Source organism: Drosophila biarmipes, chromosome 2R (assembly GCF_025231255.1).
Source record: "Drosophila biarmipes strain raj3 chromosome 2R, RU_DBia_V1.1, whole genome shotgun sequence".
Lineage (NCBI taxonomy): Eukaryota > Metazoa > Arthropoda > Insecta > Diptera > Drosophilidae > Drosophila > Drosophila biarmipes.
The window spans coordinates 15,000,412-15,027,854 of record NC_066615.1 but is presented as its reverse complement, the minus strand read 5'-3'; the positions used below and the strand labels follow the sequence as shown (position 1 = coordinate 15,027,854).

Sequence of the window (27,443 nt, the reverse complement as noted above, 5' to 3'; positions counted from 1 at the left end):
GCGCGAGCGAACTGAGAGTTCCGCCATAAACACGTCGCCAGCGGAGGACGGAGCGGTGCGAACACGAATCCGAGGAGCCTCTCCCGACTCTCTCGCAGCAGCGCAGCTTTGTGCAGCCTGGCAGCCCATATGTTTTGGGGTCGTAGAGCGGCCTCAGCTCGGAGCTTTTCCCGGCTCTTCAACCCTACCAGTTCATATCCACCCCCACAGCTTTGGGGAACTTTTCGGTGTAAAAGCTATGGATTAATAGAACGTACGTGTTCTAGGTGGCGCCCTTATAGTGGGGGTTGAAATTCTATAGTTCCCTCAACCGACGTATACTTGATATGTGGCGTTGGAATAATGTAGAACTCTTGTAAAATGTACTCTAAGATTTTAAACAACTTAATATGCTTGTGTTGTTAATGTATTATGATTTCCAGATATGAATAATTCTTTTTTTTATAGAGAAAAGTATCTTAATGTCATATAAGTAATATCAAAAAAATGTTTTGTGATTAGAAATTATTTTACAAATATAGGTTTTACCTTAAAAGCCATTTTTAAGTTAATTGGACTTTTAAACTTAGACATAAATTTTGTAAAATGTACTCTAAGATATTTCACGTTTTAATATATTTGTATTATTAAACTATAATGGGTTTTATATATGAATGTTCTGTAAGTAAAATCTTTTATAAATATATGTAGTTCTCCCAGATTTTTTATCATAAAAGCAATTTTGAAGTTTATTTTAACTCATTCAGATTATAGGGGCCATTCTCGATTTCTGTCCTTACTTCAGGTAGGGAAAATCGAAATGTTCAAACATTTTGTTTTTAGATTATTTCCTCTTTATTTGGTAACTTTTTTTCTGTGTAAATAATGTTAAAGGATGAAGAAAATCTGCAGTAAATTTACAGATTTAAAAGAGGCCACACACTAATTATATTAAAACTTTTCTTGTGGTTATATCCATTTAATGTTTTCAAAACAATTTAATGATTGAAAAACACTTACAAATATAGTAAACAATTTTTAATTTTCTTTTATATACTTAAGTAGTACATGGGTATGCTTATGGGTATGCTTAATATGTAGTTTGCACTATAAACGGGGTTTATTTATAAAGTAGGGAGCATAAGGACATAAGTTAGGGCCCCCAATAAATAATGAGGTAAAAATAGCTAACATAAAATTCAGAAAATGGATGTCTAAATTGAATATTTCCCTAGCACCCCACATAAAGCACAGGAATCTGTTGCTTCATCTGCAAATGCTACGCCGCAAGGTGGTCATATCGAGCCCTATTTCTGTGTAAGTCGGACGAAGTGCTCGTTAAATGTTAATTAGAACGCTGAATCAGCGGCGTTAGCTCATTAAAAGTTTGGCGCACCCATTTTTGTTGTGATTGTTAAGCAAATACATAGGGCTAGGGCCAGGGTGAGCTTTGTGTATTTGTTTTTGGCCCCGACCCCTCGGTTGGCTCAGTGATAAGCCCACGAATAAGTGGCACTGGAATACAATGGTCGGAGGCAAAGTTAATTAATGTATTAGCCAAGGTGAAGCCCCGTGGCTCACACTTTGGCAGGTCATCGGGAAACCTATTTATTTTTCGAAAGAGGGAGCATAGTTCTTAATTTGCATTCATCCTTCGGGCTGATTCTAGTTAATTCAATACAACGCCTAAAGACAATACAAATGTTAGTCCCAATGTGGAGTGCTATTTAACTTCAGGATATATTGGCACTAGCACAAAAGAAATGTAAATATATAGAAATATTTTATTTACTTAAAAATTATTTGTTAAAATCAAGCATATTCGTGATCTGGCTTGTAGGACCAAGTCTTTTAAGTATTATTTTAAAATAAGAAAAAAACTTACTTACTTTATTTTCAATAAAAATACTTAATTTTAACTGATTAATATTAAATATACCTTTAAAAATAACCTTTAAAAACATACATTTCTTTGTAAATTATTTCCCTGTATACCTTTGGTTTCCTTCAGTCTGAGAAGTGGATTGGTAAACTTATTTCCCAGAAGGTGGGGCAGGTGCATCGGATCATTCGCAGTTTCCCAGAAGTTGTCTTAACCCTCGACCGCCGAGCCCCCGATTGTCACTGCCACTCAGCGCAATCAGATGGGATTTAAGACATTGGCGGCGATGGAAACTACAATAAGAAAAGCAGTCTGGAAAACAAGAACAACAACAGCAGCGAAAGCCACAACAACGTCGTCGGCATTATTGACAAAAGTTTTCCGTTTGTTTTCGGCGCTTTTCCTCGCTCTGCAACTCGCTCGCTCTGCGGTTGCCGGAAAAGGGCAGCAAGCACATTTTTGTTAGCTGATTGAAATTAGTTGATGCATAAAAAAGTTTGTTTGCTAACAATTTCGTTCGAAAATATTTCGGTTCTAAAGTAAAATTATGACTGCTTTGCATATTTTTCGGTTACCAATGTAAAACTTTAGTCCCCGGCCCCAACTTATTGGCATTGGCGAATGTTGGGAATTTATGGCCTGTGCAAATGTTGGTCTACCATTCACAATTTCGCCAAGAGTTTGCCCTTTCCGTTCGGCAAATATCCGCCTGGATTCCTGTAATTGCATTAGACCTTCGCTTGTTGATTTTGTTCGGAGCGATTACGTTCTTATGCGTCTTAGGGATTTTCTCTTTTTTTTTTTAAACTCAAGCCAAATCAACAAGCAACATCGTGTAATTGAATAATTATGTTATTGTGTGGCTGAATGAACTTGCGAGATTTCCGTCTGACAGCTGCCACGACTGGCTGGCTGTAGCTTGGTATCCGAAAGATACTTGTACAGCACACAGATACAAGATGTGCGCGCTTGCCAGGCCCTCAAGGATACACATGCAGACAATCTCCTCAGCCGGCAGCAACACAAAAACTTAATTAAGCCTCATTCTGGTCTTAGCACCTCCGGAACATTAGCAAATCAATTGAGTTAGGCGACGGCAAAGCCTCATCATATGTGCACTGCGAAAAATTGTAATCTAAAAAGTTAAAAGTTCGATAAATATTTAAATATTCTGAATGAAATATTTTTCTAAATTAAGAAAAGGGAATTTAATTTAGTGATTAGGACATAAATATTGACACTCAGAATGTTTCTAACAGAGGCTTTATCTTTCCCTGAAAATTTAACCGGAACTCATGAAAACGACCTTAAGTTAGTAAAATTTCTTTAATTAAATGTACTCTTATTGAATCTATAAATATGAACTTAAGAATTTAACTTATCTTTTTCATTGACGCTCCAGAAAATCTAAATTCCTTAACTGGAACTTAATCTGGTTGAGAAATGTTAACCGGAACTCGAGAAACTGGCACCTAAGTAAGTACATACGTACATATATTAATTTTATTTTCTTTTTGTATATTATATAAAATAATTTCAAATTATTTCTTTGAAAATAAGGCTTATGCCTTGGGGTTTCTTGTGTGTATACATAAATGACGTGTATATTCCGATTGATTGGATGGTTGTCACCTACAGGATAACCAATTTTAATGCAGTTTCACACTCTGTGCGGCGATGAGATGAGCTGCGCTGAGCAAGCAAACAAATCGCACAGCCTGTTGGCGATAAGGATAAGGAGGCTGAGGATTTGGGGAATGGGGGCGTGGCAGTGCGCCACTGCCACTGGCACTGGAGATGCAGACCACGCATGCAACACGCCAGCGACAACTTCCGTTCTTTCTCCGGTTTCTGCGAATATGTGTTTTTTTCTGCTACTGCTGCTGGCAACCGAGATTCACGGCACGGAAAATGCTTTCAATTTAGCAACGAGCACGATTCGGTCGAATGCATGGCAATCAAAATGCGGTTAGTTGCGTGTGGCAGCAACGGCAACACCGGGGAGTGGGGGTTGGGAGAGCCCGGGGAAAATACGACAGTGGGCGGTTCGAGCCACAACAACCGCGGTAACAACGCTGACAACACAATGACAACAACAGCGATGCGAAAAAAATGACAATTGTCAACAATTTTAATTTTCATATGCACGCAAACGCAGCAAGGACCACTGCGACTACAACAGCAACAACGACAGCAACAAGGATTAAAATACATCGTCCCCCACCGGAAATGAACTCACACACACACGCGCTCACGTATAGAGCGCTGTTTTGGTGTTTGTGCAGTTTGTTTGCATTTGTATTGCTAATAAAGAGCGGAAGGCCTATGCCACGCCCACGGCACAGTGGCGGTCGAAATATTGTTAGGACTGGCTTGGGCAAGAAAATAAAATTGTGTTTACATTTATAAACCAAGTATGAAGCTTTTCCCCATAGTTGCGGTTTGATAAAAAAAACTTATAAAAGAGAAATTTCTAAATTATAGTATAGTTTAGGCATACATAACACAATTTTGAATTAAATAAATATTTCCTCGACACATTGGTGACCGAAATGCTTGCTTGGGCTAGAAACTAAAATTGTGTTTACATTTTAAAACCATTTATGTAGCTTTTCCACATCACTGAGGTTAAATAATAAAACTTAGATCAAAAAACCGAAAATCTAAATTTCTATACATACACGTAATTAAATTTTAAATTAAATAAATATTTTCTAATCACAGTGGCGATACACATATTGCGAAGAATTTTAATATAATGTTTAAATTGAAAATCCACATACTTCCACGTCGTTGCGGTTTTAAAATGAAACATAGAACTAAAAACTCAGTTATTAAAATTTAGAATTTAATAAATTAGAAGCCAAACTTTCGAATTAAACCCTAATTGGCAAATACAGTCCTTTCATCTTATAAACGACTAATGCTTTGATAGATTAGATTTGATCCACTTTCAATCTTCAATCAATTGGTTGCGACTGCTGCACTTAATGCCATATTAACCTACAAAAAAGTGGTAATTCAATTACTAGTTCTGCCCGGTGCATTTATCTTAGCAAGAAGTAATTGAATATGCCCACTTACACTGGCACTTTTGATGATTTACGATCTATATCTATAGAAATAGTTGCTGTAATAAGCAGTGAAAAAGCTTATTATTACAGCAGGCATCCATCGCCAATTGATTTACGCACTTTGCCATTAAATAGCATTTTGGGCTTCCCGCCACTCCAGAGCAAAGCTTATAAATTAATTAAAAAATCAGTATAAATACATAAATCAATTACCCGCCTCAATGAGACGCGCTCTGCACTCTTTGGCGCTGGGAAAATTACTTGGCAGCTGCAATGACAAGAGGTCCTGCGGATTCTGGGCAGGGCTCCCGAAGGACGAAGAAGGATGAGAAGGAGCAGAGCGATAAAAACGGCAACATGGCGTTCAAAGTGCACAAAATGGCGGTAATTCGCGCTTTGTTGCTGTGTTTCAATGGCTGGTATTGCAGTGAACAAAATTGGCATTACCAGCATTAGTATTTTAAATATATTTTAAAAATATGTTATATTTTTAACAAAAATGCTTCTTTTAATAAAATCTTTATTGGCGTCTAAAAGTGTGCTACAATACATTTAAAATTCCAATAATCTTAACTCATTTTTTTTTACTTAAAACTAATTTTTTATTATTTTTACTATAATCCCCAGAATATGCCCCTAATAGTATGCTACAACTAGTTTCAAATTCAAAAGTTCCTTTCATAAATACAAGGATAAGCACTTTAAGTTTTTCTTAGCATACTTTTAGGTAGTTCTGAAAAACTTAAAATATTTCTGTATTTTTTTTTTTTTTTTTTTTTTAATTAACATCTTTATTTAATATAATCCAGGAACAGAATCTGTATTTTTAAATGTTGTTCTAAGGAGTACATAAATATTTCAATCAAAATATCTTTACAAAATGTTTATATCTGTAAAAATATTAAACATTTTTATCAGTGTACACTGCCACAGCATAGTGCACAGCAGCGGCAAAAGCGAGCATAACCACAACAAGAGCGCGAAAAAGGACCTTGCAAAAAACGCGAAAAGGCAAACAAGGGCGCTGCTAATAAGGGCGCGGGCGGTGGCAAGGAGAAGGACAGGACCGGAACTTAGGGGGCGGATGCAGGCTGCACTTGCCGAAGAAAATATATTGTTCAGCTTAATTTCTTCCTTGCACTTGCACTTCCACCCGACTTAACTTTGTTCTCCTCCTGGAAGGAAAAGCGTGAATTGTTAAAAGTAAATGCTCGGCCATCCACAAGGGGCGGCCACCGTTCTCACCACCACCGCGGCAGTATGTCATTAATGATTTCCTTTCATGCGGCCAATGCAATTACGTCCTTTCCTCCGTAGCCCGATAAATTGATGGCAAACCCGGGAGTTTGTTTAAGTTAGCATAAAGTTTCTCCTCTCATTGTCTGGCATTCCCTCATTATCCAACTTCCCCATAAGTTTCCCCCAGGAATTATGATGCCATGTTCCGGGGGACAAATGTACATATGTCTAACCATGACAATTTCATTAAATATTGCTAATCAAATATTGTAAGCAAAGGGAAGCACTAGTCTAAGTGTATAAAAACTCTGACGCAAAGAAGTTCACTTCACCATATTTTATAGCTGCGAAGTTTTTCCACTGACCGCATGAAAAGTGGACGTGTGTGCGGAGATGGAAAATAAACTTTTTCGTTGGACCATCAAAATTATGAAGTACCATATGCCCGGAGATGTACGAACCTTGTTCTGCGAATTGCTACTTTTGCGGGGGCGGCGGCACCAGCTGGCCGAGTGGGCGTGGCAGGCTGTGAGCGATCTTTTGGCCATTGCACTCGTACATCAACCTGAGTGTCGACTATTTGCGGCATTCGTAGTAACTGAAAGTGTGAGATAGCACAGACACTTCTCCGGAGTGCTTTAGAAGACTAGAGGAGGAAGAGGTCTGCTTATGTTTATTTCTATAAAGTTTTTTGGAAAATTATTGACCTTAACTTCCCATAAATGAATAGATAAGAGCAAAGTCGAGTTAATATTCGCTTTTTAAAGATACAAATAAACCTACAATAATAAGATAAAAAAAATGTTCTTTATTATTTGTAAATTCGAAAATTTAACAGATAAGTATATATTATCTAGTATTCGCGAATATATTTCTATGAGATAATACCATTATTTGTGACTTTGAATAATTCTATATTGTAAAGTTAGGTAAATATTATAAGGGAATTGCCATGAGAGATGGAAACATTTTCGTTTTAATCTAAACATCAATCGTTCCTTCCACAAACTGTTTTGCTTATTTAATTTACTTTTTGTCCAATTCCTTCCTTTGTTTTGTTGAAAAGATAAAGAGATACTAACGACAAGTATGAAAATACATTAATATTTGAGTGTAAAAATGATCTTATGTTACTGATTTAAGGGTGCACCTTTAAAAATCCTTAGTTTAACCGGGATTGAAATGTTTCACATGACTATATAGCCTGAAGGCCGGTTAAAACTTGACTAATCCCCAGTTTCCTGATATCTGACACCATCTCCTTGCCTTAACTGGCCGACTAAGGGCTTAATGGCATTCCACAAATCAGCTTGTGCCGGCGAGGAAATTCGTTACCTGCAAAGCAAACATGGAGTGCTCGGGATTTGGGCCTCCGGTTCTCCAAGTGGCTCCTGCGTTGCTACCAACTTTTCAATTACTGCTGCCCGGGCGAAAGTAATGGCTGAAACTGAAACAGGGCGGACTACAACAACAACTGCCAGCTGGCAAATGGCACATTTTGTGCTTAATTTCATTTCCGTTTAGGTGCCGCTCCGAAAATGCCATTCGTTTTGCACGGGAGGAGGAAAAGACGGAGACAGGAAGCGCGGTCCATACTGCGCAACAATGAAGCGCTTGGGCAACGCTAAATTTCATTTTAAAAGCATTTTCATTTACATTTTGTCCATTTGATTTTGCCATTGAAATTGCGAAGCGAGAAACTTTTCCGCCGGCAAATTTTATTGTTTCGCCATTATTACACAGGTGAGCGTGTGTCTGTGCGCGGCTCTGTGGGCCCCCAAAAAGCAGTTTTATGACCCCAACGGTAAGGCACTCCGCGCAGGATCTCAGGATCTACTGAACCCGGCTCCTGATGGGCTCCTAATCCGTTTGTGCTTTTAGTGGCGGCCAAATTTTAACGACGCATCTTCGGAATTTGTTTAAGAAATCTATAGGAGCGCAGCACATTTTGTTATTGCTCCCGGACTCCCCTTTAGTGCCGTTCCAGTGCACACGAAAAAATAAATGTCATGAAAAATTATTATCAACATTGGCTTATAAACCTCTCCTGGGATGAGAAATCGTTTTTTTTTATACTTATTTTGAAAAAGAGAAATAAAAGTGTTTATATCATTGGTACTTCTGGGACTTCTTTAAAGAAGATATAAAAAACACTGTCAGTTCTGAAGATATTTTAATATCTCAGCTTAGTACATTCAGTTTTTGAATTGATAAATATAAATTAAAAAGATCATAATATTTTAAGTCACTCAAGTGTTTCTCAATATACAAAACTGTAGAACAAAATGTATGGAAGTTGAATATCATTTGGGAAAAATTTCAAATTATTTGTATAAATGTCTGAAAACTTTAAAGTATTAAAAGTTGGTTGGTTTAAATTTAAATTTTACAAATACAAAATTTAGATTTATGTGTAATACCTTTATTCATATTTAAAATAAAGGTATTTCATTATTTCTTTTTGTATAGGAAATGCAGAAGGAACCTTTCATTTTAACAACAGTAAGGAAAATATGTGTGCCTATATTTTTTCTCAGTGCATGTGATTTTTCACTTTGTCTGCTTTTGGCTGCACTCATTGTTTGTGTTTCTTTTGCCGTTTGTTGCCTTTCTTTTTGGTTTTTACGCGCGACGCTGGTTGAACGCTTCGCTGCTTTGATTTGCCTTGCTTAGCCGCCTAAAACTCCCCTGACCCCTGGCCCCTGGCCTTTATCTTGGCCAGTGCAGGATACTCAGGGCAAGTCCTTGGACGGGACAGAAAGCAAACTGAAACTGAAACAGGAGCAGCACTCGTGCGCACTTCGTGCTACAAAGCAACAAATCGAGTTTGCGAATAAATGAAATTACTTTTCGGTCTAATGACCATCATCTGCTGATTTTATTAGATTTGCTTCCTCTTGCCCTGTGTTTGTTTACGGCTTCTGCTGCTGTTTCCCCAGCATTTTCCACATCCAATGTTGCAGCATCGAACTGCTGAGCAAACTTTAAATGACTTTTGTGCCCAATCGCTGTGAGCAAAATGTTTGATAAGAGACGTGTTACCTTTCGAAAGGGAGTTATCCCCAAAATGGGTAAGTCAAGAGACTGTTTTCACCTCGGAGTTGCCCATCTTTGGTTTTCTGAAATTTTTCATATCTAAATTTTGGTTGCACTGAAGGAAAGGAATTGAAAGATATCCCATCTAGAGATTTTCTTATATGAAAAAAAAATTAAAATTTAACATTTTAAAACCAAGTTAAATTTTAAATATTATTAACTCTTAAACAAGTACATATCAGTAAATTAATAGGAAAAAGGCGTACATAAATAAAAATTACTTTTGTTCGGTCATTTGCTTCAGATCCCTATAAAATTGTAATTGTAGGTACCTAAAAGTATGCAACTTAATATCATAAGTACATTGATTTCACTCAGAAACTCTCATATCCTTTTCTGCCTGCATACTTTTAGGCACCAAAAACTAAAATGCTTAAATGTTTCAATTTGTTTGGCGTTACATTATATGTTTAAGTTAGACAATTCTAAATGTTTTGTTTTTTTAGTAATACGTTTTTCTGTTTCACATTTTTTCGAAGTGTTCAATTTGAATACGTCGCATTTGTGTTGGCTTTGCCCAACAACTTTCCCTAACCTGTCACCTGTTGTTGTTGATGATTTCCCTGCTGTGCTGCTGGGCCTCTGCTTTTCTTTTCCCCACTTTTATTTTTCCTCAGCTTCCCCCAAAACTGACATTTCATTTTTATGAAACATCTTATTTTTCTAATTTGCAACAGCAGGTGTCGCCATTTTCTGCAATTTTGTGTTTATATGAGAAAAGTGCTGCTGCCTTTCCTGCTTTTCCGCAACACCTACACCCCCCGCTGCTGAGCGGGTGTAAATTCAGTTTACTGTAAAATTTAATAGAAAGCGAAATTTCCCCCACAACAGCTGTGTGTGTGTGTGTGCGTCTGGGGGCAACAGTGCGTATGTGTGTGCGTGCAAATTGGGGTCTTTTGTTTATAGTGTTTCACATGTTTGCATATAAAGTGAGAATTCCTGTAAAGCATGCTGTAAAAATACGTTTAATAAGCTACAAGACGGCTCGTATTATCCCGCTCGCATTATGTTTTGAAGTTCCGGTGGGTTGGGTTTTTAGGGGTTATGCGATGTATGGCATAAGGCTTGGAGACCTCCAACCGACCTGGCGTCTTTATTAATTCATAAAACGACAAACGCAGGTGTCGTTGACGATATGTCTGAGCTCCAGAATATTTTTCATGTTCCTAAAAGTCAAACGGCGAAATTTTGAATTTTTTTTTGGTTCCCAAATTACCAATAAAAACAATAGCCGAGCGGAAAACAGCAGTATACACAGGGCTACTTGCATATGTATGCAGGGGAAAATCATTTCCCCAAGCTCCCACCACCTAGTACGTATAATTCGTTATCTCTGGGGCGTATCAAAATCACGCTTGATTAACTTTTTCGAGCCATTTAACAAATAAGCAATAAAATCCGTGCATTTCCTTAGTCCGTGTCCAAGGCGGGACCCCGCCCACTTAACCCCCGACCGCCCACGGGGGCAGCCTTTTCGGTGTTGTCTTGAGCAAATTGCCATTTTGTGTTCAAATGAGACGTTTATGTTTTTTAATTTTTTTCTTGCTCCTCGTAAATGGCCCAAAGTCAATGGGTTCAGCTGAGGGCAATCTGGCCATTGGGGAATTGGATGTGGAGAGCTGTGAATGGTTTTTGGCTTTTATTGCGAGTTACAAAAAATGTCGTTTTATTCGCCTTAAGATATTCTAATTGAAGGCAAATTAGCTGAATTTAAATGGGCAAAGGGCACTAATTAATTTCTGGCCTAAGAACAATTTCAGGCATGAAATATTATGACATTTTTGACACTTGATGTATGGTATGAAGCTCATTTAATGGTTAAAAGCTCATTTAATACTCAATCAATCGTATTTAAAATGTCATGTAGATTATCAAGTAGTTCATGCTAAAAATGTTTTGTTACAGAAAATCAATCAATTGTAAATTAATTTGTAAGTTCTATATGTAATTTCTATGATTAAATCCTATTAAAAAGCCAGAATTTACTTAAATGTAAGGATAAAATTAACATATTTGTGATTGATTTCTCAATGTCAGGTTAAGTTCCGTATACGTTGTGTTAACTTTGGAAACTCAAAATATTTACAAGTCGAACTTAAATATTTGACTTATAAAACCCAAAGAGATATTGAGAAAATTAATATGGTATGGTATTTAACATAGGTATTTAATAAACAAATAAGAAGCCCCAATTTCAATCATTTTTGGTAAAATATTTATTGATTTAGTATTCAACGAACTCTGTTTAGACACAGATATTATAAAATATCTGCCAATCGGGCTGCCAAACTCGTTTCTGCATTACATTTGGGCCGCACAATCAGCACTTCAAACAGAAGCCGAGGCATAAATAAACAAGCGGAGAGGAAATTGCAAATCCCCAAATTAGCATTAGCTAATCAAGGTAACAAATGGCAAGAAGGGCCGGGGGTGCAGGTGGGTGGCTCGAAAATCCTTGGGCAAATAGGACATTGTGCGCAGCTGTATGCGTTAAGTGCAATGTTAGGGCTTCGAGCCCCAGGCACCCAAGGGACTGCTCTGTGTGTATAATATATAATCGAGAAGTATGCCATTTCGCATTCGAGAAGGCGAAATTAAATTTGACCGGCCAAGCGGCCGCAAACAAACCGAGTCAAAAGCACACAAACGGCGATTTGCCAACATTTGCCAACTGCAGCTACATGGCTTGCAGTCAAATGCCCATGCTCACCTGGTGAATCGCATCCTTTCCGGAGGACCGGACCGAAGGAGCGGGTGAGCATCCAAGCCTGGCAGGGACCAATTAAATATTGAGAGAGACATTTGCCATTTCGTGCTCCGTTTGCAATTAGCCGTAACATTCTGCCGGATAAATGCTGGCACATTTGTACGAATAAGTATACCTCTAGTACATATGTTTGTATGTGGATAATATCGAGGCAACCTCATAATGCCATTTACCGAATTCCATTGATTGGCACCTCTACCCCCGGCACCACAGACTTCAAAGCAATTTTCCCGTCACTCCGGCCAAGAGGTAAATATTTTATAGTCAACATAATCACATCGCTCATCAAAGCCCCGAAATCCGCAATGCCGCCATCAATCGAGTTGGTAAATCAGGCCATATTTATTCGATTGAAAATCAAATTTTGATTTGACAGGTGGGCACCGAAGGAGGCCTCAATCGGAAGCGAAATTACCCAGCCTTGAGTTGCAGTGTTGGTCTGGGTTTTGGTTGATTGAATACTAATTAGCGGGGAATTGGATTGAGTAAGTTCTAGTTTTTCATATGATAGGAAGTAACCATTTTGCCAACTGAATTTATAATAAATTTAATAATTTATTACTTGTATTTCGAGTGAATTTAAAGATAACCTTTCTATCAATTTCTCAAAGTCTTGTTAGCTTTGACATTACGTTATATTGTTGATTCAAAAAAATGTGGCTAGGAAAATTTAACTGCTGGTTATCTATAGTTTTAATCTAACTAGAAGATAATTAAAACCTTAACCTTACATAGAGAAAACAGACATTTGTTATCCTCATAACTCATACAATTTATTGTTAACGATATTAAAGTGCACATTCACGATGATCGCTATCCCAGGCCAGAGATTAATTGCGTGCAAACACAGTACCAAAGAGTCAAATATCGAATACATGGGCCAAGCTACAACATAGGGCCCACAAATGAGGTGTCCATAGAGGAGGCAATCTACTGGCCGGAACAGGCCATCTGGTACATGAACTGGATAACAGTGCGCGTCGGACGTCCGGTCATCGAGTCCTTCAGCAGGTAGGGCCTGGGGTTGATCTTGGTGGTCATGCCGGTGCCCCGGATGTCCAGATGGGCCCAATCCACGCAGGGCACCAGCGAGTGCAGGATGGCAGCGGCCAGGCACGAGGTGGCCGGACCCCTGCCCGTGTTGCAAAGGTCATAGGTGATGTTGTTGTTGACGATCTGCTTGTAGTACTTGAACAGCGGGAAGCGCCAGATGCGATCGCCAGTCAGGCCGCCGGACTTGCGGAAGTTCTGCCACACCGACTTGGAGGTGGTCCACAGGCCACTGGCTCCTCCGCCCACGGCATAGTTGACGCCCATGGCGACCGTTCCGATGTCGATGACCAGCTTGGGCTTGAAGGTGGCCTGGGCGTAGAGCAGGGGATCGGCCAGCTGCACCACCGGCGCCTTGTCCACGTTCTTGATGCCCATGGTGGTGCCGTTGAGCAGGGTCACCACGTCGCCGCACTTCACGGCCATGCCGGAGGGCATGTGCTCGCAGAGCGGCATCACCGCCGTGATGTTCATGGGCAGCGAGAGGGCGGCGGCGGCCCGGAGCACGCCCACACAAACGGCAGCTCCGGCCATGGCGCCCCGGTACTGATCCATACCCTTCTTGGGCTTCAGGCACAGGCCGCCACTGTGGAAGGTCAGACCCTGGCCCAGCAGCAGAACGGGACGATCCTCGGGCGAGGTGCCGCAGTAGCTGCACTCCAGCAGCAGGGGCGGCTCACACGAGCCCTTGGCGATCATCAGGAAGGAGTTCAGGTTCATGTCTTCGATCCAGTCCATGGAGCGAACCTCCACGGAGACGCCACACGGGCACAGGGCATCCACAGCGGCCTGGGCGAATATAGAGGGGGTCATCATGTTGGCCGGAGTGTCTGACAAGCGCCTGGCCAGATTCTGGGATTCGGCCTTGAAGAGACCCCGCACCCAGGCATCCCGATCGCCCTTGCCGTACATATCCAGCTTGGGGGTCATGATGCGGTTCTTCTTCCTCTTGTTGGCATTGTACCGCCAGACGGCCAGCGCAGCACCCTCGGCCGCCTGCTCCGGGTACTCCATGGCGTCCACATGCACCTCGTACATACCCTGCAGCTGCAGGGCCCGGGCGCCAGTGCCCGCCGCCACGCGCACATTCTCCATGCCCTCGTCCAGCTCCTCGTTCTCGTTGTAGGAGGCACCCTGGGGGCCAACTCCGACGACGGCCACCGCTTGGAACTCGCCCTCGAAGCCGCTGAATAGCAGCCCCTTGCCGGGCGTGCCGTCCAGCCCACGCTCACGGATGAGGGTCAGCAGTTTGCCACCCAGGGCATCGTCCAGGGACACGGCGTTCGCAGTAGTCTTGGGCGGCTTGTCGCCATCCTTGGCGTAGACGCCCACCACCACACCCTTGGGTTTCTTGCAGGTGGCATAGCAACGGTAGAGCGGCACCATCGTCTTTCCCACATCCCTGCGACTACCCATCAACCGCAGACCAGCCCGCACCAAAGACATGTCCTTGTACAACGGCATACTTCAATATCAATATCAAAACACTGGGAATTTTACGAACGCGTATTTCTACTATTGTAACAATACAGAGGTAAAAAGGTCACTGAGCCACGTAACTCTCAATTTTCTAGTCACGCGCGGTTTTCGGAAATTTTCTATTAACACTGAGAATTTTGTTTCGTTTTTTTTTTATGGCGAGCTCATCTGTGACCCGTACGACAAGCTAAATTAAACTGAACTTTCCCGTGGCACGAGCTAGTGATACGGATTGACAGATCCCCCAGTCGAGGCAATGGATTACTTCGATCCAATTTTTTGGAAAACTTTTTGGTGGTTATTGAACATTATATAACACAAATTTTAGTTTAAAAAAAGAATAAAAAAAAATAGTTTGTTTATAAATAGTCAAAAATATTTTAATATATATTTTGTTTAATATAAAATGGATATAATATTCCGAAATATACTTAAAACAATAAATAATCTAAGTAAATTCCTTTGATTTTAATTTTGCAGGGGCTTAACTTTAAAATAATCGTATTGACCTATTATATGAAACAAATTTCGGTTATTTGCTAAATATTTTAATAAGCCATTATACCTTGTAACCCCATAGATACTTATAATTTTCAAATAAGAATTTTTGGTGTTTAAATTATGATTTAATTGAGCCTTGAGTTTTTAAACTAGCCATTGGTGTTTTGTTAAATATTTTTGCCTTCACCCATTCGGCACTTTATATTTGTTAGCCAAAGCTTAGGGTTCTCCGAGTTGCCCACTAATATGCATTATTTTCATTTAACCAGCAGCCCCAAAGCCGCCAGATTGAGCTGCGCAAGAAGTCCTGTCAACGCGGAACGCCCTGCCCGGGATTATAACGCCCTCGACGCTATTTAAATGATAATGACAAAAGTGGAGAGTGCAAAGGAAAAAAATCATATGAATTTCAATTAAGTAGTCAACAACCGGGCCCGGAAGCTGGGCCCTGATGCTCCGGCCAAGTGCACAGCGATAATAATAACGGCGAGTGGAAATAATTAATTTTCCAAGCCAGTGAGTCAACGCTAATTAAGCTTAATTTTTGGTGTTGCATAACTAATTAAGGTGGGAACAGTCGGCGGCAGCAGGCGCAATTTTCAAGCCAGTATATCATGAATTATGCAAAAATGCTACACTTTAATTCTATTTGTCTGCGGGGGGACAATCTATAATTGGAAAGTATGCTCACGCTTATCTCCCGACTATTTGAATATGGAATTCAATTTAATGTTGCTCGTTGGCCGAGCGTAGAAATATGCAAATCTTTTGCCACACACACACACACACACACACTCACTTAACGCAAATGTTTGCCTTTTGGCTTTGAGCAAGGTGAACCGAAGGGTCGACAAACCAAACACACAGGCAGCCCGAAAACCAAATTGGAAATTTGGTTATTTCTCGCCTTTGCGCTTGACCTGGCCGAAAGGCCGGAGTCCCCGGCACGACAAACTTTGTCTCCAACAACCTGGCCAACACACACACTGCTGCCCAACGGGGGCGGCCAACCTTGCCCGATGTCCGGCTTGGGTTTCCTCGTTATAAAATATTTGCCAAGTTGAATAGTTCAAAGTATTTGATTTAAAATTAACATTTGTCTTTGCGCACTCGGTTGGAATTATGCAATGTGTTCGCAGATAAGCAGAGTTGCAATGAAATTCGAAATGATTATTATTTGGACAGCATTTTCCCACACCCTTCATTTGGAATGTATTATTGTTAAATGTTTGCAGATTACCCTCGCAACAATTGCAAAGCTTGGTTAAACATTGGGGTATTTTCACATCTTAGATACCCCTAGAAAATATGTTTTATAAAGTACAACCATAACATACCATCAATGTACTGATCCACAATAAAATAAGCATGTTTATTTATTGTTTAAATTTTATTAAACCATCGAGCGGAAACGTTAAAGTTTAAATAAAGACTAAAGGGTTTTTATATTTGTTTAACATATCCTTAATTACTGCTATTTGGTGTAAATTACAATCATTATAAAATACATCTATAGCATTCCATCAACATATCGTTGCTATTACTATAAAATAACCAGTTGAATTGATTTGGGATACTGTTTTTAAAACATTCAGCGACAAAAGTAAAGCTTGGATAAATATTAAATGATATTCGCATACTTTAAACATTTTTTAGACACCCTTAATACACCTATAATATCCCATCCATATATAGTTTCCAGATAAAACAACCATTAAAATAGTTTTTATTTTAGATATTTTTTATTAAAATGTTTTTATCTCACTTTATTATAACTAAACGCTTATTAACTAAAGATTTTTGCAAATTACCTTAAGTACATTTAGTCTGAAGAGAGTGCAAGACACTGAAAATCATAATCGAAATACTTTCTAATAAATTGTTCTGTGGGGCAAGAAATGGGTTTACGATTAACTGGCTCTCGAAGGACACACACATAATACACATTAATGAACATTTCTTGGATATCGTTTAGTATATATAAGCTATGGACCGATTCGAGTTAATTATGTCGATGCACATTAGGCGAGTATTGCTTGTGAGTTTAGAATTGTATTCGATTTAGGGCTGATTCATATATCCGTGTTTCGAATGCTTGCATGTGTACAATCTCAATCTGAGTGTCGTTATAGTACATTTATATTGTGTTCATCGCGATTATGCAGTCAGGCTGTTAATAAATTTATCAAAACTTAACATCACATTGCTTCTCCGATTACATTTAGGTTGCCATACTTATAAGGAAGCCTTGAAAGTTCAAAGTTTGGATATATGTATATTTATATATATGTTGTTACCATACTGAAACTGATCAAGGTCTAGATTCAATTAACGATATGAATGTGCGATGCTGCGGCAGTTTTATATGTATCTCCAAGTTCAATTGTCGTAACTAACTATGGTTGGTGGCGTATTTATAATATTATTTATGTGAATCGATTTAAGTGGATGAAATGCACCGTACGGGAGGAGCTGTGTCGTGCGATAATACCCTAATGTCTAACTCTAAGTCGATGAACGCATTGTAAATGCCTCGGTAAATGCATAATCCTTTAGGAAGAGTTTTCTGTTCATTGCTGAAGAAAGTATGTCTATGATGATGTCGGTGATAATAATGATTATAATGGGTTCTCGGCCGTCCTCCTTGTTGGGTTCCGTATGCTCTTCGCGTTCGATTTACTAAAACTGATTGGACGATGACGGCATGTTGAGGGCGAAACTCTGTTCGTGATATCAGACATTGGGCTTGCGGAAAATCTCATTCGGATGCTGATTGCTGCTAAAGTTCTGCCGTGTCGAGCATTGCTGTAAAAGGAAAATCAACGAATAAAGAAAGAACATAAGACACAGGCGATTAGTAAATATAACTGCGGAGGTACATACATTTGAGCCCCAAAGTGATTGCATTTTAATTACATTTCCATTGCATCCCCCACCCAGGTGGGCAATTACCCTGCATTTGGGTCACACCACAGGTGGGGTGTCTGGATAATGACAACTTAACTACCTTACACCGCTTTTATTATTATTTTCCCTTTGATTTGATGTTTCGGTGTCAGTTTGGACAGCCGCCCGCGCTCGAAGGCTATTAAAATAATTGCCAGTAAAATCGTTTATTATGGTGTGTGTCTGCCTTCGGCACACCACACCAACAAAGCCAGCAGAAATCCCAGAACCACCAACATTACCATTCTGCCAACCTAATTTTACCACAAATCCACCCCTTGGGGGCATTGGTCCTCATTATCACTTACCGCTTGCTTCTTTTCCCAGGACTTCATGGCTGTTTTGTACTTCTCGAACTCGTGGCACCAGTCCGAGTAGATTTTCTGATAGTCGTTACTCTTGTTCGGCGGAGTGCACCTTAGAAAGGGAGAAGCAATGTTTTAGCATGATTATACTTGTTATACGAGTGTAATTGAATATTATATCTCTTATAGAATAGGATAAATCCATTCTAACTGCCATAACACTTTTAAGATAGTTTTTGAATATCAAGAGAGTATATTGGCTTACCTGTGGGCATCCACCGTGATGTTGTAGCTGCACAAAAGCGAACCTCCCAAATGGCAATCGTACCGACCCCCGTCGGCTTCGTTCACAGAAACCACAACCAGGCCACGTTCAGTGGTCTCAATGTATTTAGTCGGCGAGTATAGAATCTCGTAGCTATAAAAGATACATCCATGCGATTGGTCATGTGTCAATCAAACCAAATTCCAGTGAATTCCACTCACCGTCCCTTGTCCTTGGAGTGATGATACCAGGTCACCTGCTCGTTTTTCAGCACTTCGGGAATTTTGACAAAGCAACCCAGATGCACGCTCTGGCCGTAGGTGACCACAATCTTCTTTTTGAGCACACTCGAATCGCAAATGTCACTCGTCTCGTTGGCCACATCCTGTAGATGAAACAGAAATATCATAACATCTGGCTTAGCTTTGATTTTATTTTAATCGGAATAACTTTCGGTTTTAATATATGTCTTATAAAACGTAGCATGCCAATTTTTCAACGACTATAAACACATTTTTAAAGGGTATAATAGACCAACTATAGCATTTTTTAATATTTGCGAAAAGGGATTTTGTTTTTATTGTCAGTACCCGTCTCTATGCCAAACATGGTTCAAAACGGACTATTCACTAAAAAGTTAAAGGCAAATAAAGTGCGTCATCTCAGATACAGCCGGTTTGCTGCATGCATATCTCCATCTCTCTCACACTTCCTTTAGCAGTGTTTTTCACAATACTCAAATCAACCCACCTGCAGTAAATCCAGCTCGTATGGTCGGCACGTATTGGCCTCCTTATCCCAGCCGCAGTAGGGATCACGGACGCAGCGGAAGCAGTTGTCGTAACGGCGATTGCACATGGCCAGGTCGATTTGCTTGATGCGATGATCGGTGCCAATGTAGAGGCTCTTACGTGTCTGGCTGATTTCCATCACTTGGATGGCCTCGTTGGGAGCCACCTCAAAGATATCCAGCAGTTTGGACAGCGACTCGCCGTTGCGGTAGTACTGCACGATTTTGTAAATGCGACCCAGATTGGTGCCCACATAGTACACAATGTATTCCTGATTGAGGATGTCAATGCGGATTCTGGAAGGAAATTGTTTAAATACGCATATAAGTAACCTTGAATTAACCTTATACTCTTAAAGCCGCTTATGGGATTTACCAGTGAGCCTTTAATTTATGAACTCAAAAGGGGTGAATGCAATGAACTCATTACTCGCCACTCGCAGCTGCTTTATTTCACATTTTCTTTTGAGATTTATTTAATTTCCCTAGCTTTACACGCATTAAAAGAAAAATAACCACTTGAAAATACAAATTACTGGTAAAGAATTTCTCAAAAAATAAAAAGCAACATTTCACCGAATTTCCCCATTTTTTTTTTAACAGTTACCGAAATCCCAAAGGATTAAACTGGTTAAATAAACAGTCACATATCACACCTGCAGATAGAAAAGAAACGCTTTGTTGCAACACTCACTTGTCAACGACGAGCTTGGTGAAGACCAAATCCCTCTTATAATAGACTGGATTGTTGTGCTCGTGATTTACGGCTTTGTCCATAAGTGGATGGGATCTGATGAAATTCAGGACGGTATCGGGAAGGTTTGATGTATCGTTGACACATGTACCCGGCCGTGGTTCCGGGACCCGGGAGTTAAGCACCGGCAGCCATGCGGAATTCGATGAAGATTGCTCCTTGAATTTACCTGTGCGCGCCGGATAAAAATGAAAAGAGCACAGAACAATTGCTCATATGAGATTGGAGGGAACAGAGGCAAAAAAAAAAAAAAGGAAAAAGTTTATCAAGCTCTCGAGTGCTGAGCTGCAATTGAAGACTTAAATCTACGACCAAAGGTGTCAGCTGGTGCTTGCTGCCCCTCTAAGCCTTCAGCCGTTGGAGAATAAAAAGAACCACCATGTGTGTGTGGCCATAATCCATTCAAATGGATTTTCTAATGCGATTTATGTTGCGCACGGCAACGAATCGAACTGAACTGAACTGAAATTACAAAACACTCAAACACCCAGTTGGAGGGGGTGGAGGGATCGGAATAAAACACTGTATAGATGGCAAATAAAATTTGCCAATAAGTTTGTGGGTGCCATTTCCATTTTCCTTTCCAATTTCCAAGTCAGTGCCACCCAATCCACTTGGGGGACAATGGACAAGCGGAGAAAATTGCATGTCAACGCGATGCGATGTGCGGATCACCCCAAAAAGGGCGGTGGAGCTGGGTGCTGGGTGCTGGTTGCTGGGCTTACCATTGAAGGCAGCCTGAATCTCGTTAATGTGGAAACTGCATACGGCAGATCCAATCAGGCCATTAGTGCTCGTCGTGAATGTGGCGAAGAATCGGCTCTTATCGGAGGGCAGTTGGTAGACCGATTGGATCTCGTTGAAGTAGAACGGGAACTCGCCGGAGATGCTGCAGTTGAGCCGGGCCTTCAGATAGGTGGCCCAGTTGTGGGCCAGAAGGTTCTTTCCACCCACATCCTTCTTGCACACGCGGGCAATGCGGGAATAGACGGCCTTGCCACAGTTGATGTACTCCACGGCGGTCTCACGGAAGAAGAAGTACACGTACTCGCCAATGTCGAAGGATCCCACAAAGTTGGGCTCTGAAAAGTAAAGAAAAAGTAAGTTAGTGATGATAATGATAAAGATATGAGGGTGTACAGGTTTTCCCCTGAGAATGCATGCTTAAAATTTGGTTTTTATACATATAGTATAGATTAATAAAATACAGTTAGTTAATAATTCAACATAGAACTAATTAAAATGATAATGCTCATGTATTCCTCCGGAAATGGACGCTCAAAAAGGTAATCAACATCTTTCAGCGTAAAGAAGTAAATGCTTTTAAAATATACTCACTGTCCAACCACTTGGAGTCGTATTTCAGGGTCCTCTTGAATTTATACTCCAACCGCTTAGCCGAAGTATTATACAGATCAGTGCGGAAAATAACCGTGTCCGCCTTGGTGAACTCGGCATTGGTGCCGGAGTACTGGGGAGGGGGAGCAAATTTACAGCCTCAGTTAGGGTCCGAGAAAGTTTTGGTTTATGCGAGCAATTTGCTTACCAGGCCGGGCAAACCACCCGGGTTGCCCTCCTCCACATAAATCGCCGTGGAGTTGTCGAGGGGATCGTAGGGGCACTTGGCAATGCCCAGACCCACGCCAATCACATATTCCGAGCGCGGCAGGTGAGTCAGATTTGCCTTGGATTAGGAAGCAAAAGAGTAAAAGGGTGAGCAAGTGAAATGGGTGTGGTGGTGCACAAAAGATTTGCCCCTCGAGTGTTTGACTTGAGTTTAGTTGCTTTATCTACGGCATATAGCATAGATGTCAAGTCAAAGGCTGAGTGAGCAACTGGTGATTGCCATCTTAAGTCAACTGTCGGTGGCAATCTTTTATGTGGCAACGTGAAAGGAAGCCGTCGAATGGCAAATGGCTTCCCAATCGGGAGGAGGGGGGCGACTTACATAGATAACATAATCCTTGGGATTGTGGGCGTTGGTGCCGCACACATAGAGCCTATCGCCCTGCTCCATTGACTGGATGACACGCACATGGTTCTTGCAATCGAAGATCTGCAAAAACACATATCGATTATGGTTGTTAAACAAAAAACAAAGGAACAAAAGAATTCAACGGGATGAGTTGGGATGACAATGTTGTGGGGCTGTTTTTCCAATTTATTGTACGGCAGCGACATCATCTGTTTTGTGCCCCCGAAACGCAGCAATATCGAAACATGTTCCGTAATGCTGCAGCGAATTTGTGGCAGAAATGTGGACAAATTGCAATTGCACGCGTCGCTGCCGAAGCTAAATCAATTGGCAACAATGCAACGAAACGCTGCAAAAATTACTAGCAGCGCCAGTGGCGCACAAGCAGCTTTATGATGACTTAAGCAGGATGCCCATGTGGCCCCATGTTGCTCGTGTGTGTGCAACATGCAACATGCTGCTGCTGCTGCTGCTGCTGCTGCTGCTGCTGCTACTGCTGCTGCAGCTACTCCTGCCACGAATAACTTGAAATTGATTTCGAATGAAAGGATTTGCTGTCACATTATAAACGAGTTGCAACAGAAGCGTCTGCCACATTCCCAGTCGATGGGATTTCCTTGGCTTTAAACTGCAATCGAGTTACTGAAATACCTCCGCCGGGATGTGATTTATTTGCGAGTTACTATGTATGGGAGCACATAAAGTAGAGGCAGAAGTGCACAGGAATTTGACGAAAAAGTAAAACAATTGTGGATTGCATATTAGGAAAATTCTCATGAATTTATGGCACAAAAGGTCATTTTCCTTGTGAAATTTATCTCTTTTACATTTTCTGCATTTTTTGCATTGTTTTAAATTTTTAAATTTAAGTAGGTATAACTTGGACATTAAATCTCCTTCTGGTGAGCTACTGATATATTTTACTCACCTGGCTTTTTCCCTTGGAAACACAGCTAACCACATCGTCGCGGGTGGGCTCCAGGTTGATCACATCGCGCTGTAACGAAAAGTAAGCCAGAGATAAGTCAGCTAAATATATACCAAATCCAAATCGGGTTCATCTTGGGGATTGCAGCCATTAACCATTAGGTTAAAAGCTCACGTGCCGTGGCTTCTATCAGTTCAAAAATTCAATTTACTCAAAACAGCTAAAATACAAAAATTGTATATTGCAAATGTTCGGGGGGCGAGAGGCTGCGTCTGCCGCATGCGGCATAAACTACAACTAGCAGTCGTCCGTGGCACCTTCAGAATGCTTTCAACTAAATTTATTTATAAATCACGTAATGTTACCCAGGCACACACGAAATATTTTCACGCACCAACCTCCACTGCCGCCGCAGCCACCCACGGGGCAACCCACCCAGTGCCATCGTCCTGCCCAACCACCCGACCACCCATCCGCCCACTGGGGAGGCAGGCAGTCGCAGCAGAGCGTTCATATAAAACCAAAATCATGTATTATTTAGTTGAATTTGCATTTGGCGCATAAAGCAGCGGGAGCAGTGTGATGAGGAGCCAGGGATCCGGAGGAGGAACAGGTGCAGGAGCTGGGAGCCAACGAGGCACAGGGCTACACTGAGCCGAAGTGGGTATGGATATCTCGAATATCTATTTGACAACTACCGAAAAATATCTTCAACACAAAAAACCTCGCTTACCAACCAAGTTATCCATAAATAATATGATAACCAGACTACATGTATAGTAAAGAACAAATTTGTGGCCGATTTCCCAATATCACGAAAAATGTAGTTTCTAACATAATGCTTGGTTTTAAATATCTCTAGTTGTAATGTTATAGTTAAATATGTTTGCCATAAAACGAATTTAAGGGGTTTCTCAATGTCATGTTTTGTCGGAAACATTTAGTTTCTCAATACCATGTTTGTATTATAACAACCTCTTTAAATAATTCTTGTCTGAAAATTTCATAAAACTAAATTGACTTTTCAAATAATTTAACCTCTTCTTAACTTTGTGAAAAATATTGGAAACTAACTAAAACTTTACCATGGGAAATTGTCTTAAGGACATTTTCATTTTCGTATTGGGACCTCAATCTATACTCTCCAACATACATAATAGGTCTTCCTTTCCCACTTTTCTCCAGTGTAACTCCGTGTGTATAGGCCAGAACCAAATGATGCCCACGGCGAATGTATTCGCACTTAACCGCATAAAATATATTGACGTATCCTGGCTGGCAAGCATGCTACAAGGAAGTATAACCTCTTAGACTTTTACGATTCGGCTGCGGAGATGCGTTGTAGGGCCAGGAATATTACGGAATGGCAGGGCATGGAATAGAGGACGGTACCAAGTCAGGTGTGCGGCGCTCATAAAACAAACTTTTGCAAGTCATAAATTCATAAACAGCCCGAGAGCAAGCCCAGGCTGGAGCCCAAGACACGGGGTAGCACTTCCTGTAATCGAATTGCCTCGCAAATGTTGTGGCAAGTTCGCGTATGTGGCGTCTCCCGAAAAAATATTTATATCTGGGCAACGCATAAACCTGAGCCGGCAGAACCGAACCAGTTGGGGAATACTCCCGGAACCTAATGCCCGGACAAGAGAGTGCATATTAAATATGTTTTTTGGCCCTTTTTTGGGTAGCTTGGTAGGCAGCAGGACCTGTGGGTTAACTAAAATAAACATTTTTTTCAGCCCGTGCTGCTCCCCAGCGAATCGAAGATTTGTGGCTGTCGACGTCGTGGTTGTTGCCATTTGAAGTGCGCCTAAAAGGCTGCTAAGCCGGTGTATTGTGCTGACAACGTTTAGATGGCGCTTTATGGCCACAAAAAGCGGCAAGAAGCTTAGCGGCCATTTGGAAACTATGGCAAGCACATATACACAACAATCCCCATCCGCTGGCAACGCGGCGTATAATGAATTTTTAACAATATGCCACAGAGCAACAGCAACAGCCGCAAGCAAAGTTGTTTGGCCCAAAAGCTTTTCACGATTTTTGTCCCTTACTGCTGTCAGTTAGATTTGTGTTCCGACCCTGGACAACCTGCCACCACCTCCAGGACAGCCGCCCCACTCGGCGACCCTTGGCGACCCTCGGCGACGAATGGACTTAGCCTAAAAGCGTGCTCTAGGATTATCATATTTGAGGCATTTAGTATAATCAGAGGCGAAGTCATGGCAGCGGTACTTACATTACAATTGGACGAGGAGATGTTCTGCAGGTTCACACGGAATACACGATCCCTGAAAGGAGGAAAATATATACATAACTAATCGTATTTAGAGCTTAAAGGATGTGGTTCTATCAGTAATAATAAAAGTGTAACAAAGAGTAAAATATTAGAATCAGAAAAGAATACTTTAGTAATTTTCACGGGCTAGTATGCTGACCGCTGTTGTACACTGTTTGTGTGGCGGCAGATACAGAAAAGAGTACTTCACTATGCCCGTCTTAGAAAAAAAGCCGACTGTTCAAAGTAGTTCCCAACATTTCACTTTCTTAATGTAGTCTTATTTATAATTATTGATTTATTCTCAGGTTAAAAATTTATAATTAAAAGTCTAAGTTATAATTAGAAATTGGATTTTATCTTTTAAACATACTTTCACTTCCTGAATGAATACAAATTTGAGTTTAAAATCGAAATGGAATGTTAAAAATTGTTTTTCATTTATTATCAAAACTCTACTACTAATTTATTAATCTAATTTTTACTACTTTCCGAGAGTTTTGTACTTACATAGCTCCCACATAGAGTGTGTCCCGATCCTCGTTCATATGGAATGTACGATAGTAAAGCTTTCCGCAGTTGAACTCCCGCACATGATCTGAAAATGTAGAAAAAAATACAAATATTTCCGTTAACTAAACTCAATATTTGCTCAAGATATTTTCCCTAAGTGAATTTTCCCCAAGAGTCGCAGACGCCGGACACAGCGTCTAGATAGTGTCAACAAAGTTTTCATTGCCGCACAGAACGCCGGACAGTGGTGGCCACAGACAAACGGGATGCCCGGTTGGGGGGCCAGAGATACAGATAGATATCCCGTTTCAATCAAATGACATTTTCGAGAACATTTTTTGCCCCTGCCGGAAAATTGTCTTGTTTATTTACATTAAAGTACAAGTTTTCGCCGTAGCAAAGCAGAAAACAAGCTGGGTTTTGGGGCACAATGCGAAACAAGACTCATTAATTATAAGTATTGTATTATGTTAATTTCTGTGACGTCGCTTTGTCTGCAAATTGTTTGCCGTCGTGTGTGGTTATGTGGCCATCGCTAAATGCTGAGCACACAATTCTTTAATTAAACTAATTTGTATTTGCCCGCCTGTCACTCATCGCTACTTCAATATCATCAGCAATTAATTTTGCCGCCAAGCAGCCGATGGGAATTATGCGAGATGGGGGGCACCATGGGAAGCTGTGGCAGCCAAAAGTGTCAAATGTCGTTCAAGTAATATGGATGACCGAGGCATTATCCCCCTCGGCAGTCGCCGGACAATGGCCGAAAGTATGACAGAGGTCAGAGCGGACCAAAGGAGCCAACAAAGGGCAGGACCCCAGAAGCCGAGGCAGGACCTGCCTCGAACCCAAGCCACCGGCCGAAAACCCAACTGGCATCCGATTTATGCTCGAGCCCAACAATAGAATATGTAAATACGGAAGGGAAACCCAAGACCCCACCGGCAGAAATGTAGCTATTTTTGATTTCCGATTTCGAGTGAATATATTTTTGCGGCCAAGGGGGCAGGGGGCAGGGGGCCGGGGGAAGCAAGGAGTCACCTATTGGCCAACTACAATAGAAGTGCGCACACACACGCTCGCTCGCATCCTTGTTTGCATGCACAATTCGGATAGAATGTCCTTGCCAAACAGGAAGTCGACTTGTGTACGCTTGAAATGCTTTTGTACATATTTTTATTGTGAATGCCTGTCGAACTTTCCTGCTCTTTCTTCGACTTTTTCCTTTTTATTTTTTCTTTTTTCCCTTTTACCACATTGCCTTTTTATTTTTTCACAACTTTTCCAGAGTTTTGCACTCGCACATCTTGAATGGCCAAAACATGCGCTTAAAGCCAGCACAACGAAGCGTGGGGAAAACTAATAAATAATTTGCATATACGCTACTTAATTGACCACACTGAGTTGCCAGCCATGAAGTCAATAACGCATTCGGCCTCTGAGCCAGAAAACTATAAATGTTTCATGAAGTCTGCGGAAATGGTTAAATCTCTCCGGCGCACAACGATTTGCGAAATTGTTTATGGGGGCCAATTGTCATTGGCAGCCAGTAAAAGCATATTGCCACGATTTCATGACTGGATTAAGCCAATAAAAATATGGCAAATATTAACATAAAATTGATG

The 27,443-nt window shown here is 40.9% G+C and overlaps 2 protein-coding genes across 4 annotated transcripts in view; both read right to left on the bottom strand.

Moving 5' to 3' along the window:
- Window positions 1–12,784: 12,784 nt before the first annotated feature.
- Window positions 12,785–14,773, bottom strand: LOC108036240 (cytosol aminopeptidase). The gene has a single exon (XM_017112249.3). It carries the CDS (start codon window positions 14,549–14,551, stop codon window positions 12,968–12,970), a length of 1,584 nt encoding a protein of 527 aa, XP_016967738.1. The 5' UTR covers window positions 14,552–14,773; the 3' UTR covers window positions 12,785–12,967.
- Window positions 14,774–16,787: 2,014 nt separating this feature from the next.
- Window positions 16,788–27,443, bottom strand: part of LOC108036551 (semaphorin-2A) — a 38,861-nt gene continuing 28,205 nt past the window's right edge. For all 3 annotated transcript variants that reach the window (XM_044091984.2, XM_044091982.2, XM_044091983.2), the window contains exons 3-15: window positions 25,816–25,903; window positions 25,267–25,318; window positions 23,031–23,099; window positions 22,076–22,183; window positions 21,674–21,811; window positions 21,466–21,598; window positions 20,853–21,209; window positions 20,068–20,296; window positions 19,334–19,670; window positions 18,805–18,968; window positions 18,584–18,736; window positions 18,322–18,430; window positions 16,788–17,872 (exon numbers count right to left, since the gene is read on the bottom strand). In XM_044091984.2, coding sequence (XP_043947919.1) covers window positions 17,801–17,872; window positions 18,322–18,430; window positions 18,584–18,736; window positions 18,805–18,968; window positions 19,334–19,670; window positions 20,068–20,296; window positions 20,853–21,209; window positions 21,466–21,598; window positions 21,674–21,811; window positions 22,076–22,183; window positions 23,031–23,099; window positions 25,267–25,318; window positions 25,816–25,903 — 2,009 coding nt within the window. In that variant the 3' untranslated portion in view covers window positions 16,788–17,800. The remainder of the gene's footprint in view (window positions 17,873–18,321; window positions 18,431–18,583; window positions 18,737–18,804; window positions 18,969–19,333; window positions 19,671–20,067; window positions 20,297–20,852; window positions 21,210–21,465; window positions 21,599–21,673; window positions 21,812–22,075; window positions 22,184–23,030; window positions 23,100–25,266; window positions 25,319–25,815; window positions 25,904–27,443) is intronic.

What these genes read in the sequence shown, in the direction of transcription:
- LOC108036240 (XM_017112249.3), bottom strand. Translation starts at nt 14,551, where the DNA reads ATGCCGTTGTACAAGGACATGTCTTTGGTGCGGGCTGGTCTGCGGTTG.